Raw genomic sequence first — 12356 nt, forward strand, 5'->3', positions numbered from 1 at the left:
GGTCAAGCCCCGCTAAGGCTATTTTGCAAGGATAATCAACCGACAAGCCCAATGGTCCGGTTGTACACTCCCCGTCCTGCGGTCGGAGATCTTGGGTGCCGAATGCTCGAATGGGGATTTTTTTGAGTCGAGGAAAAGGCTACTGGAAGAGGGAGGAGGAGGAGCAGGGAGGATTGGAAAACGGATCAGATTAATGGCTCGCGGGGATCGACGATCACCAACGGCTCGAGTATTTATTTACAAGTTAGCCCAGCACGCCCAGCACCGCTGGCCATGCAAACCCCTCGGAACTCCCAGCACGCCTCGAACATGAAACACATAACCAAGCATATACAGTAGGGAAAAACAGACATGAAAAAATAGGTCACACAACAACTCAACCCCCGCTACCCCTACAGTTGGGCCAGGACGCCCTCCACCACAGTCTCCAGCAGTTGCAGACTGTGGAACTTGGCGACACTCTGGAACACGCGCAATTTCTTCTCGGTCTCCTTCAGATCGACCGTCGAAGTCCATTTGCCGCTGCAGGAGCAGTGCTCCATGAATTCACTCACTTTGAGGGTGCTGCACTTGGAGCACTTGAGGTCCTGCGTCTGCCATTCGACCACAAGTCCATGCACCTGGCCAATGAGGATTTCTTCCTGTGCCAGTCGATCATATTCCGTCTGGCAGAAAGGGCAGCGCCAGGGTTTGGGACCCTTGCTGTTGTCCGTGCCCGGTTCGGGCAGGACGTCTTCATCGCGGCACAGGTCTAGGTCGCGGATGAGACAGCAGGCGTTGCAGGTAAGCTCCGGCAGTTTCAGACTCGCGCTAGGGTTTTCAAAGCGACCCTCTTTGCTGAATTCACGGACCTCGAAGAGGGCCAGGAGCTCGCGGCGCAGCAGTCGAGATTCGAGTGTTGTGGTCTTGGAGAGACTCAGAACTTGCATGAGAAGCTTGACGAGCTCCAGGGCTGGATTACGCTTGTCTCCCTTAGGGTCCACCAGAACACCGGGAAGAACGGGGAAGGCATAGTCGGAGGCCAGCTCAGGGTGGAGCAGTTCATCGCGCTGGCGGCGAATGAGTCCTGAGATTTGTTTCTTCAGAGGCTTCGAGAATCGCTCAGCAAGAATAGCAGTCAGGCCTTCGTCGTCGACATCGTTGGGCTTTCCAATCGGAATCTGGGTCAGACGAGGCGTGGATGAAATTTCATTCTCCTGGAGATCGGGGTGCTTTGCGGAGTGCATTAGCTCGATGTACTCGACAACCCAATCATGGAAGATGGTCTGCATGGGTGTCGGCAAGAATCGACTAAGTTGCCAATGCATCACTGTCTCCAGCTCTTGCTTCTCGGCCTCCACGACCTCCCGGCAGCCTCTGCCGCCGTAATTGTACTCGTCATACCAGACGAGATAGTCCCAATACTCTTTGATCTCGAGATCGATGAAATGGAAAGAGGGATTCCCTCGGATCGACTTCAGAACGTATTGGCTGTAGGCGTAGGCATTGCCCACCTCGGTCTTGGTTGTCTGAAGTAAGAGACGGGTTGGACTGGCGAAGATAACATTGGAGCCGACTCGTCGGAACTCAGCCATCAATCGCTGGAACGACTTGCGTGAGAGCAATCGAACATAGTTGTGCAGGGATCGGTCGTAGAGGCAGGATACCGGGCTCTCCACCCACCGAATCAAGTGCTGGACCATGATATCGGCCATGCTATTGCCCGCGCAAGCCTCCGTCCACCAGTTCTTCACCATTTCGCGCAGTACCACGGCACCCGCAGATGCAAACGCCTTCTCGGAGTACAGAACGCCTGTGTCATCCGCTCCATTGCCAGAGGGTGCTAACAGTGCATCGTTCCCTTCCATCTCATTGACAATCGAAGAAGTGAGAATGGTGTTAATAGCTAGATTGCGAATATCTAACTCGATGCACACTGTTGAATATGCATTTGGCGTATTGACTGACGGCATATTGACCTTCTCCAGTGGGCCAACGATGTCATCCTTTTCATATCCAGCATGGTCTGGCCGGGGTCCGTTAGACCACCAGAGGACAACATTACTCTGCTGGAGACGCCGAGCATACGCGACGTCGATGAGATACCTCGGATCATCGGTCTCCAAGTTGCAAAGCGGAACATCTCCGTACCGAGCAAGCAGAGTCAAGTGCTGGACCCATGCGGCCAAGTACAGGTAGTGTGTCACAAGGCGCCTAGCAATGAACGCTTGCCAACCAAGGGGTGGGAGATCCATATCCGAAGCTTCGGGCTTCACAGCCAGGGTTGGGTACTCTTTCAGAATAGGAATGTCGTGACACAGTCGATCCTTCTGTTGAGACTGGATGACCAAAACAGCGGGTTGGGTCTCATCACTACGGAGTTTTCGAACCAAATCGCCAACTTCCAGGTGAGCTTTTCGACGAGTCATCACCTGGGTAGTCTTGAAATGGATCTTATCTTGGTATTCGAAAGCATTTTGCGATGCGTCACTTGCAGTATCCTGCAGTTTCCGAGAAAGTAACTCCGCATAGATCTTGTCGACATTCGGCAAACCCTGAACATCTCTCGTGCGGTTGAGGATGACAATATGCGCCTCTTTTTGGGTTGTCGAGAAGAGGGCAAAGACCTGTCTCTCTCCAGACGCGACATGGTACAGGTAATGGTACGCCAGGGGAGAGTCCATCAAATAGGGCTGGTCTGAAGTAGTATGGAGAAGCGTGGACAGATCGAATCCTTTCTCCAAACCGTCGCCGAGAACACCGCGCTGCTCTTCATCAAAGGTACAGTGACTTCCCAACTTCAGGACTGCTCGGATACTGGGGGTAATGTCCCGCTCGTAGACGCCTTCGATACTAGAGTGCTGGAACAGAGCATCCATCTTATCTGCTTCCTCGAGGAACTTGTCCTCTGACAAGGACAGCTTGAAAAGGTGAACCGATGGGTGTCCATTGGGCAGGGTGTGGTGCACCTTTTCGACTTCACAATCCGGCACTTCAATGTCGGGCAAGGAATCACGCTTCAAGTTCACAAAGAATTGCCGCGGGACCTTGACATTGAAAGCGTGTATCTTTTGGTCAATGAGCACAAATGCTCGCACAATGCCAGCGCGCCCTGTCTCGCGTAGTTGGAGGACCTGCCAAGTACTGATATACAGCATCTGGGCTTGGTTGCGGAAGAAATTGCTCAAAGGATCAGATGCAACATTAGTTCGCTCGCCAAACAGTTGGCGACGACGAACACGAGCTTGCTTCTGGATCTTCCACTTCTGTTTCTGGTATTTGAGGAAACCTTCGTAGTCGTCTGTAATGGACGGCATGGCAGCTGGAAGAGTGGCAAAGGGATCAAGAGATGATTTGGTGACTCCCTCAGGATGCTTTCGTTTCTGAGCTACCTTCCCATCGGGAGAAGACTTGAGCTTTTGCGTTGAATGCGCAATGACTTCGTCCATATCGCCAGAATGTTGAACACGATGATCCAGAATGTTGGCAGATATCGTAGAGAGTGGGGCTTTCTCCGACTTTTCGAACAGGTCAGTCATTTTTTTCTGCTTGAACTTGTCATCCTTTTGATTTATTCGCCGCTGTAACCAATCCGGATGAGCGACACGAGGCACCGGGTTTCGCAGCTTTTGAAGCGCAGCCGGAATGGTGATGAGCTTCTGAACCACAGACCCCAGACGCTCTAGGTAGTAGCTCCAGTCAATGACCGTCCGGGGGTCCATGTCCCCTGGGTCATCCTTGAGCCATTTGCGCAGGAAGAAGCGCTTGACATTCTCCTCCGCGGAAAAGATAGTGACTGGAATGGCTCTCTCTGTGACGGGGGTATTTCTTGGCCTCGAGGAGATAATGTACTTGCAGTTCAAGCCCTTGTCCTTGACCATTTGCTCTCCCAGAAATTCTGCTAGGCGCTTGGCTGTAGTGATGGACGTAGACTTTTGGTTTCCATACTCTTCCAGGGTCTTTGACATGCTGCGATTCTCCGAAATAAGGTCGATCAGTTCTTCATCGGCTAACGTGGCTCCACGTTCATAGAGCACATCCAGCCATCGGTCGGCAACCCGAGCCACTGCGGCATAGGTTTCGGCAAGGTTGGTGCCTTCCAGGAAAAATTTGAAAATTTGAGTCTGGAAGATCTTGATCAACTTCAGCTCTCCTCTTCGCTTGACCTCGAACCCCTTGAGCTCAGCCAACGACCCATCGTGGTTAAAGACGGCATATCGCTTCTTCAGGTTCTTGTCTTCCTCCTTTGATGTTGGCAAAATCATTGCTCGGTAAGGTCCATCGACTTCGAAGAAAATGGAGTTCTCGCTGTAAGTCTCGTACTTGTAAGTGGATGGCTCGACCAGTGCCTGATACTGGTGATTCGTGTATCTGGCATGGACAAGGTGGTTGAGCATGACACAAGGGTACGAAATACCCAACTTCTTCCCGTTCTTCAAAGTGAAGGAAAAGTTCTCGGGGAAAGAGCCCGGCAGCATGCACCAAATACCATCGGTGTCCAGTTCCAGCGGCCGGCCAAGGCGTTCGACAAGCTCTCGCGCCATTTGAATGATGTGGGCACCAGTCAGACAAGTGACACCAGCCATTTCCATGGAATACCATCGGGAACCCTTTCGCATGACATAACCGTAGAAACTGTTCAGAATGACCTTGTGCGCAAGCTGCAGCGAATCATAAAGGATAATCATCTTCTTTGCCTCGTCAATCTCAGCTGCAGAAGCTCCGGATGATTGCAGCGAATCGGTCTTGTTTTTCCAGACCTTCTGCTTGCCCTTGAAGTCGTAGCGTCGATCACGGAAGCTTCGTACTGTATCGACATAAAACGGGTTCTCTCTTTGACAAATGATTGCCTCTCGTACCACGGTCTTGCTGTCATGGATCTTGTGGTAAATCTTTTTGCTATAATCTTGCAGGCGCTTCTTCACAACTCCAGCCTGCTCTTCGATGCTGAGATCACCAAATGAACGCAGCAAACCATTTTTTGTTCGGCTTGGGAACCGTTCATTTCCAGTGGCTCGCCGAATCATGTTATACTCATCGCGCTTTGCAGGCAAGAACTCGCCACGCCAAGCCCACGGCATACGTCTGTCACAAGTCTTTCCGGGCCGGTTAAAATCGCAAGCGGCACAGTCAGATTCATCAATCATGGAATCGGGTTGTAGACGATTGGTGATCATGATGTTGGGATACATAGAAGCAACATCCAAGTGATAGATCAAAGGAACCTCGTTTCGGCTCGGATTGTTCTTCAGCTCAAGCAGCTTCTCTGCGATCTGACCCTTAACTTCATCGAAGTTCGCAATGTCGTCCATAGATTTCTTCTCTTCAACTTCAATGCTGAACTTGAGAGCATGGTCTAGGTCCCGGAGCAGCTCGTCGATCGCAGCAGGGTCAACATTAAATCCGGTGGGGATATCGCTGCGGAAGACACCAGCTTCGATACTTTCGACATGACCGCCAACATAGGTTTCAGACTCGAGCAAATGACCTTCGTAGAAGGCCTCCGGGGGTCCTTGTGCTTGTTGGGCAAAACAATCTCGTGCTTATAGGCCTCGACCATGAGCAGCATCTCGCATAGCGTTCCAGTTCCCTTGCGCAGCGTATCATCAGCGCTAAGCGGAATAATGGTGCACAAAGAGAAAATGAAAGGATGCACATATTTCATGTACAAGTAATATGTCGCGACAGCATCGGAAACGGAGTATTCGGCCAGCGTCTGGGGTCGTTCGCTCGCATAAGGCGTCATCAGTTCAGGGTCAAGCTCATCGGGATCATAGCCAAGCTTGGCGACTGTCACAGCTTTCAGACCACGACTTCCTTGGGGAAGGTAACTGTCACGATTGACCCATGCAAAGCAGTCCATGTGAACACAATTATCGCTTTGGTAGATGTCCTCGCTGTTCTTCCTGAAGCCAATCTCCATGTACATGTCAATTCCCTGAATGCTTGCCCTCGTTTCTACGAACGGCCAATCGAAAAAGTCACCGTTGTATGTAGCGATAACTGTCGGCTTGGCGATCTTGATGTGTTCGAAAAAGCGCTCCAGGACTGCTCTCTCATTTGGTTCATTGAAAATCACGAAAGGTCCATTGTACTCCGGCTTTGGGGTGTACTCGAAATCGTTGATATCCTCGGAGACAATTTCTCGGTTGGTGATAAGGAAGCCTTGACCATCGATCATGTACGAAATCATCATAATCTGATCAATCACCGCATCGGGGAATTTGAGGGGTAGTTTCGTTGTCTCGATATCAAAGGCCAGGACAACGGGATCGGCACGCTGGAGTCGTTCTTCAAGGCAAGTCAAAGTTATCGCGCCATGCTTCGCCTCCACATTGTACCACTTCCCAATCCGAATATCTATAGGGCCGGGGTCAGCTGGGTTTGCGCACAGCGCAAGGCAGGATCACACACCCTTGTCAATCGAGACTCGGACATGGTACGGAACGTCGTATTCTCGAATATCAACAATAAAATCACTCGCTTGCATGTTGCCATTAGGTCGTTGCTCATTAATTAGTTCGTCGTCAAAAAGGTCAAAGCCAGTTGTGGCACTTTGGGAGTAGTTCAGTCAGCGCAATCGCAAGTCAACACCGAGATACAGGACAAGACAGACCTGGTCATCTCGACGTATGCATCCATCACATTTGCATTTTTCCTGTTCTTCTCTGCCAGAGGAAGAAGGGTCTGGCGGACCTCAAGCAGATTGGGCACATTGGCAAAGTTTAATTTGATGAAGGTCCTCCGGTGTCCAAGCAGGTGGTTTGGGAGACTCAGGTCTTCCTTGTCTAGCCGCTTGAAACTCTTGATCAACCCTTCAAAAGCTCTCCGGCACCACTCCTCCACTTCCATCTCATGGCCCTTCTTGACCGCAATGAGGAAGTAGGGATCGTATTCCACCGTCGCCTTGAAACTGCCTCCGTCGTCCTGGAGAAAATAATAGTCGACACCAGCACGGCCTCCAGGTACATTTGAATCTTCTAGCGTGGTACTGTGCATGTTGATCAGCCAGCCGGCCCTGGTCTCGCCGGACTCGAAGCGCGGAAAGCCAAGGGTCTCATCGATCGTGTTGGCCAGCCGAATGGCCTCGAATTTCTCATCTTGGGAAGTTGCTTCGGTGGAGCGCAGGGATCCGAATTCGACTGTCTTTGTTCGTCGAGGGTTTGAGGACGCCGCATTGGAGCGGAATTTGTTCCCAAACTTGCTGGGTTTTCGCGAAGGCATTGCGACACTGGCGCCCAGTCGGGCTTTTCAGATTAGTCTTGGTGACAGGGCGGGGGAAGTATTCAGAACATGAATTCGTGCGATGATAGATTTCACAAAGGCAGTGAAGAAAACGAGGGACGACGTAGATGAGGTGAGATGCTCGGGACCAATGCCTGTCGGAGGGTCCAGCAAATGACCTGCAATCGGCTCTAATCCAGTCGATCTCAATCGCTTCTCGACGCGTCCGCGTGCCTGCCCGGGCACGCGTAGGGTTAGTCAGCCCGCATTCGGAATAACTATCTACATCAGGATATGCCGGAACATCTCATCGCCCGCCACTATCGCGGGTATCAACATTTTGGCCGCTAAGTTGCTGATCGATTAAAGAGAGCCGCTCGGCTTTACGATCATGGCAGAGAATCCTCGAGAATCCGGCTCCTCGCAGGAGCCTGGCAGCCACCTCCCGGTCAGCATCCCAAATACCGACCCAAAGAAGCCGAAGCATGACTTCCCTCAATCACAAGTCGGGAAGTTATGGGATGCCTTTGGCAACCCCGAAGAACCTGTGAACGCGCTCGCCAATGCGTCCTACAAGCCCCGGGGCAAGGACCCGAAAGATGTCTCATACTCTGACGTTGTCGGCTCAGTATCCCTGTCCGAAATCTCATCATTCTACAAGGCGCCATGCGCACGAGAATCGCTACTGACCGGAATTGGCGCTGGATTTGGTATTGGTGGTGTACGCGCTGTATTTGGAGGTATGTCCGCATGTTCCAGCATTATGAAATCTGTTCAGCAGCTGAACTGTATACCTAGGGATGCGCTCATTATGGTCCGCCGGCAACTGGGCAGTCGGAATATTCGCAGTCACCTCTCTGGGGGCGTACGAATTCTGTCGACGACGCCGGATTCAAGAATTGCATGGAATGAAGGAAGCTGTTGAGCTCATGAAGGAATTGAAGGAAAAGAAGCAACGGGACAAGGAGAAGGCTGCTGAGGAGGCAGCCAGGCGGGCAGAGGAAGAGACGCGGAAAAAGAGTTGGACAAACCTCTCCAACTACAAATTCTGGTAGTGTTGCTCTCTCGTAAGTCGGAGTCACGGTGTTTGTACGATATATAATCCAAGCTGTATATTCCAATTCTATGTTAGGGTGGCTGGCATCATGTCATCAATCATATCTGTATATCATAGCACGCAAATGTTCTTATGATCATTCAAGTAAATCCCCCGATCTTGCTCCATTACGCCCAATTGCTCCCAGAAAATGCCAGATAAATACTAACTAGTTGGAGAAAGCAGTCGTTCATTGTCTGTCTTGAACATCGAACTTGACTCGTTTCTGAATGGCGCCTTTGTGTATGCTGTGAAGTCGGTCCAGGCTAGAGCCTTCATTCCTTCTTTCTCGTCGCTTCTCTCGTGCCTCTCGTGCTTCGCGGGACTTCCATTCGGCGACCTGGCGCTGTCGTTTCTGGGAACGTGCCCAAGCAATGGCTGCGGTTGGCTTGAAACCGACGCCGTTGATTCCGTAGCCATCGTCGGTTGGATCAGTCGGGTTGTGTCCCGTGATTTCATGATCATGCCATGTGAACGGATTATCTAGCAGCACAGCTGTAGGCGGAGGGGATAATCGCTGCTTGCGACCCTTAGAAGGTGATGCGATGTCGCTTTTCTTGCGTGGAGATGGAGTTGACCTCCTTTTTGAGGGCGTGGAAGCGGGCGTGACCAATGCATTGTCCGGTGTAGGTGTAGGTGTACGTTGTGGTGCCGACTCAAACGCCACATGGTGGCCTTGGACGTCATGCTGGTCGCTGCTATAATCTGACAATGGCTCAGGCATATGGTTGGGGCTCCGGTCGTGACTGTCGGAGGCACATGTTGCCTGCTCTGCCTGTAGGGTAGGAGGTTGCTGGAAGTCGCGATTTGAGGCTCTTGGGTCCGGGAAACGGTCTCCACGAATTGCCAATTCTCTAAACCGTCCCGCCACCGCTGCTCGAGGGCTATGTCTCCCGGGCTCCGCCTCCTCGCGAATGCGGGCCTCCTGCAGACTGGCGATAGAGACTGTTGATGTCGGTGATGCAGATGGGCTGTAGTAGTCTGATTCGGAGGGCTCTCGTTTGCGCTTAGGCGATAAATATTTGGGGGGATCCGTCAGCGTCATCGCGGGTTCAAGGGCGAAAGAACTTGTCGGGGCGCCAAAGCCGATCAGCCCTAGAGATCGCATTTAGAAATATCGTGGAGGGCCGGCCCCGTTCACCATTCAGCAAGGACCGGGGGCATTCATAGGAGCCCCGTCGGCAGATGCGGAGATCAGAGTGAGGGGCAGGTCACTGGACGTCCGGGTGGGAGTTGAGTTTCGCGGGGCCATTTAGCGACTTCATACTGGACGTCTAACCCCCCTCCCCCCAATACACTTTCCACGGCCATGCAGAAGCACCTGCGTGCATTTAGTTTATCTTTTGATTTCTTGTTTTTTTTAGATTATCTGCATCTACTACCTACCCCTCTCTTTCGGATTAGCTCCAGTGAATATGACTTGGCGGTGTGCGATTGTTCATTCTTGTTTTTCCGTTAGCTCGATCTCATTATTGAGTTCTAACCAAGCTAGACCGTGCATTTTCAGTTCGTACAGGACTAGAATTATCGATTTAGGCTCAGGTTGAGCAAAATCGAGAAATTGACAGATCCCCCGCGAATACGAGATAATCTCAAAATAGTGCAGAACTGCGGATTCCACGTAACGCTTTACATGTCAAGCTTGGTTGGCTACGAGTGCAACGCTCTGCTCTTCTCTGGTTGGTTTGGCTCCCTAATTACAAAATCGATTTGAAAGAACGATATCTTTCCAGCTAGGTATATTTGGACGACCCACGGTCACAGTATGCGCCGAGACTCCGCCGTTAGAGACCAACCATCTATCTTGATCACAGAGTTCAATGGCATGGATGGATACTGACGAAGAGCTCATCTCCATAACTATGTCTTGAATCACCAATTTCGTAGGCCACAGGGCCTCGGTGAGCCCAGCAAGCCTTTATAACCAGCAATGGAACGACTCCGGGATTCACTAGAATTTAAATCGAGACCGACCGGAAGTACTACCTAACGCAAGGCTTCGGCTACGAACACCCAAGCCAGGGGATATATACCATCTATTGGCAGGGGGTTGCACGAAAAGCACAGTAATACGGGATAGAGCAAAAATTTATTGCCACCAAAGGGCCTAAATCAAATAATTTACAAATCCCCGAGCCCATCGAGTCGTGAATAAGATTGAGAAACATGAAAAGAAAAGATGAACCCAACGCCATGACGAAGACTCCCAGTACCATAAATAAGGGCTTTTACGCCTTTTGCTTCTTCTTCGAAGGCTCAGCATCGGTGTCGTGCTTGCGCTTCTTCTTCTTCTCGGACTCGCCCTCACCGACGTCAGACTTGCGCTTCTTCTTCTTGTCGCTCTTGTCGCTCTTCTCCTTCTTCTCCTTCTTCTCTTTCTTGTCCTTCTTCTCCTTCTTGGTCTCGGCGGCATCAGCATCCTCCATCTCGGCGTCGCTCTCATCAACGTTGACGTCAATACTAGCCAGCACGGCGTCCATGGCGGATTTCTGAAAATACTGTGTTAGCAATGGTCTATCGTAGTTTGGTAGTGTCCATAAATTTCAACGTACCATGGCGACCTCGTTCTTAGTGGGGGCAGCGCCGGTGGAGTAGAACTCCAGGCGCTCCTCAACCTGCTGCTTCAGAGCCTCACCAAACTTGGTGGTGGGGGTCTCAGAGAAGTTATCGATACGAGAAGCGATGGAGCACTTGTTGGCCAGGAAGCGGGAGATGCGGCCCTTGTTCTTGGGACCAGCACGGCCAATGAAGGAAGAATGGTAGAGAAGACCATACTTAGGGGTGTTGCCCTTAGTCTTCAAGGCACGGAACAGAGCCTTCTCAGCACCGAGAATCTGGACAGTGGAGGCGGGGTACTTGGACAGGTTGGTCAAGCTGCCAGCGTGGGAGATCAGGCGAGCGCCAACGACCTCACCGATCAGCGCGGCAAGGTTGGGAGCAACGACACTCATCTTGGCCACCAGGTACTGGTAAAGGGACTTGCGGTACTTGGCGAGGCTAACAACGCGCTCGGCGAAAGCAATGACGTTCTCCATGTCGGCTTCAGAGATCTCCTGGCCCATACTGTGCTTGGAGGCATCAATGATGCTCTGGGCAACACCCTTGTCGTCCTCCACAAGGGCAGCCAGGTCGTGCAGGCTGTCGTCGTTCAGGCTCTTCTTGTCCTTCACAAAGAGGGCAATCTGGGCATAGCGCTGGTTGTCGGAGGCAATCTTGACCAGCTCGGGGAAGTGCCACGAGTACCATTCGCGAACACGCATGGAGAAGGTATTAATGGCCTTGTCAAGCTGGTCCAGGATAGCAATGGCCTGGATGATGTGGTTGTCGTCACGCTGGACAGAGAACTTGACCTTGGCACGGGAGTAAGCATGACCAAGACCCAGCTGAGCGGTGTCCAGGTCACCCTCGCGAAGCTGGCTCAGCAGCTTGGTGAAGTGCAGGCGGATACCACGAAGGAGATCCTGAACGACCTCACTAGTGTCGCCAGTCTCGCAATCCACGAAGGAGAAAGCGGACTTGATGCTGCCGGCGAGACCCTTGTCGCAAAGACCGAGGACAACCTTCTTCTTTTTACTGGGCTTGGGGAGGTTCAGATCAAGGAATGAAACAAGAGCCTCAGATGCGACACCTTCCGAAACGTCGTTGATCTCACCGAGAGCCTGCTTGTTGTTTCTGAGGAGAATTAGCGAGGACTCCTATGACAAGAGAAAAAAATCACTCCTGGGCGCGTAAGACATACTCGAAGGGCAGGAAACTGGCAAGGTCAATCATTTTGCCAAACTTAGCAAGGTCGTTAACACCGGCCTGGACTTCTTTCAGGCGGTTGCCCACAGCGTCACCCTGGAGGGACACCTTGAAAAGCGAGTAGCCCATAGGGCTCTCGAAGAGGAGATAATCGGCCATGGCGCTGATCTGGGGACCAAATCAAGTCGCAGAAATGGCCAAAAGATAATTGTAACAGCGGGAGCCCAGAAACGACTCAAGGAACGGACCGGCGGGTTGCTGATGGCGGACGTTCAAAAGGGCGGGAGACGGGCAAAGTCGAAGAAATCGAGAG

The 12356-nt window shown here is 51.8% G+C and overlaps 4 protein-coding genes across 4 annotated transcripts; 1 reads left to right on the forward strand and 3 right to left on the reverse strand.

Moving 5' to 3' along the window:
* Positions 1-392: 392 nt before the first annotated feature.
* Positions 393-7203, reverse strand: N7482_000701 (DNA polymerase epsilon catalytic subunit POL2; the record flags this gene model as incomplete). Its single annotated transcript, XM_056682826.1, has 4 exons — positions 393-5480; positions 5537-6339; positions 6394-6533; positions 6596-7203. 4 exons carry the CDS (start codon positions 7201-7203, stop codon positions 393-395), a joined length of 6639 nt encoding a protein of 2212 aa, XP_056546432.1.
* A 391-nt stretch (positions 7204-7594) lies between these two features.
* Positions 7595-8258, forward strand: N7482_000702 (COX20 family protein; the record flags this gene model as incomplete). The annotated part of the gene is made up of 2 exons (XM_056682827.1): positions 7595-7943; positions 8002-8258. The coding sequence occupies 2 exons, from the start codon at positions 7595-7597 to the stop codon at positions 8256-8258; spliced, it is 606 nt and encodes a 201-aa protein (XP_056546433.1).
* Positions 8259-8489: 231 nt separating this feature from the next.
* On the reverse strand, positions 8490-9407 carry N7482_000703 (uncharacterized protein; the record flags this gene model as incomplete). The annotated part of the gene is made up of 1 exon (XM_056682828.1): positions 8490-9407. One exon carries the CDS (start codon positions 9405-9407, stop codon positions 8490-8492), a length of 918 nt encoding a protein of 305 aa, XP_056546434.1.
* A 1120-nt stretch (positions 9408-10527) lies between these two features.
* On the reverse strand, positions 10528-12202 carry sik1 (snoRNP complex protein NOP56; the record flags this gene model as incomplete). Its single annotated transcript, XM_056682829.1, has 3 exons — positions 10528-10788; positions 10852-11971; positions 12039-12202. The coding sequence occupies 3 exons, from the start codon at positions 12200-12202 to the stop codon at positions 10528-10530; spliced, it is 1545 nt and encodes a 514-aa protein (XP_056546435.1).
* Positions 12203-12356: the final 154 nt, after the last annotated feature.

The sequence above is a fragment of the Penicillium canariense genome, assembly GCF_028826845.1.
Source record: "Penicillium canariense strain IBT 26290 chromosome Unknown utg000001l_segment0_segment0, whole genome shotgun sequence".
In the NCBI taxonomy this organism is placed as follows: Eukaryota; Fungi; Ascomycota; class Eurotiomycetes; order Eurotiales; family Aspergillaceae; genus Penicillium; species Penicillium canariense.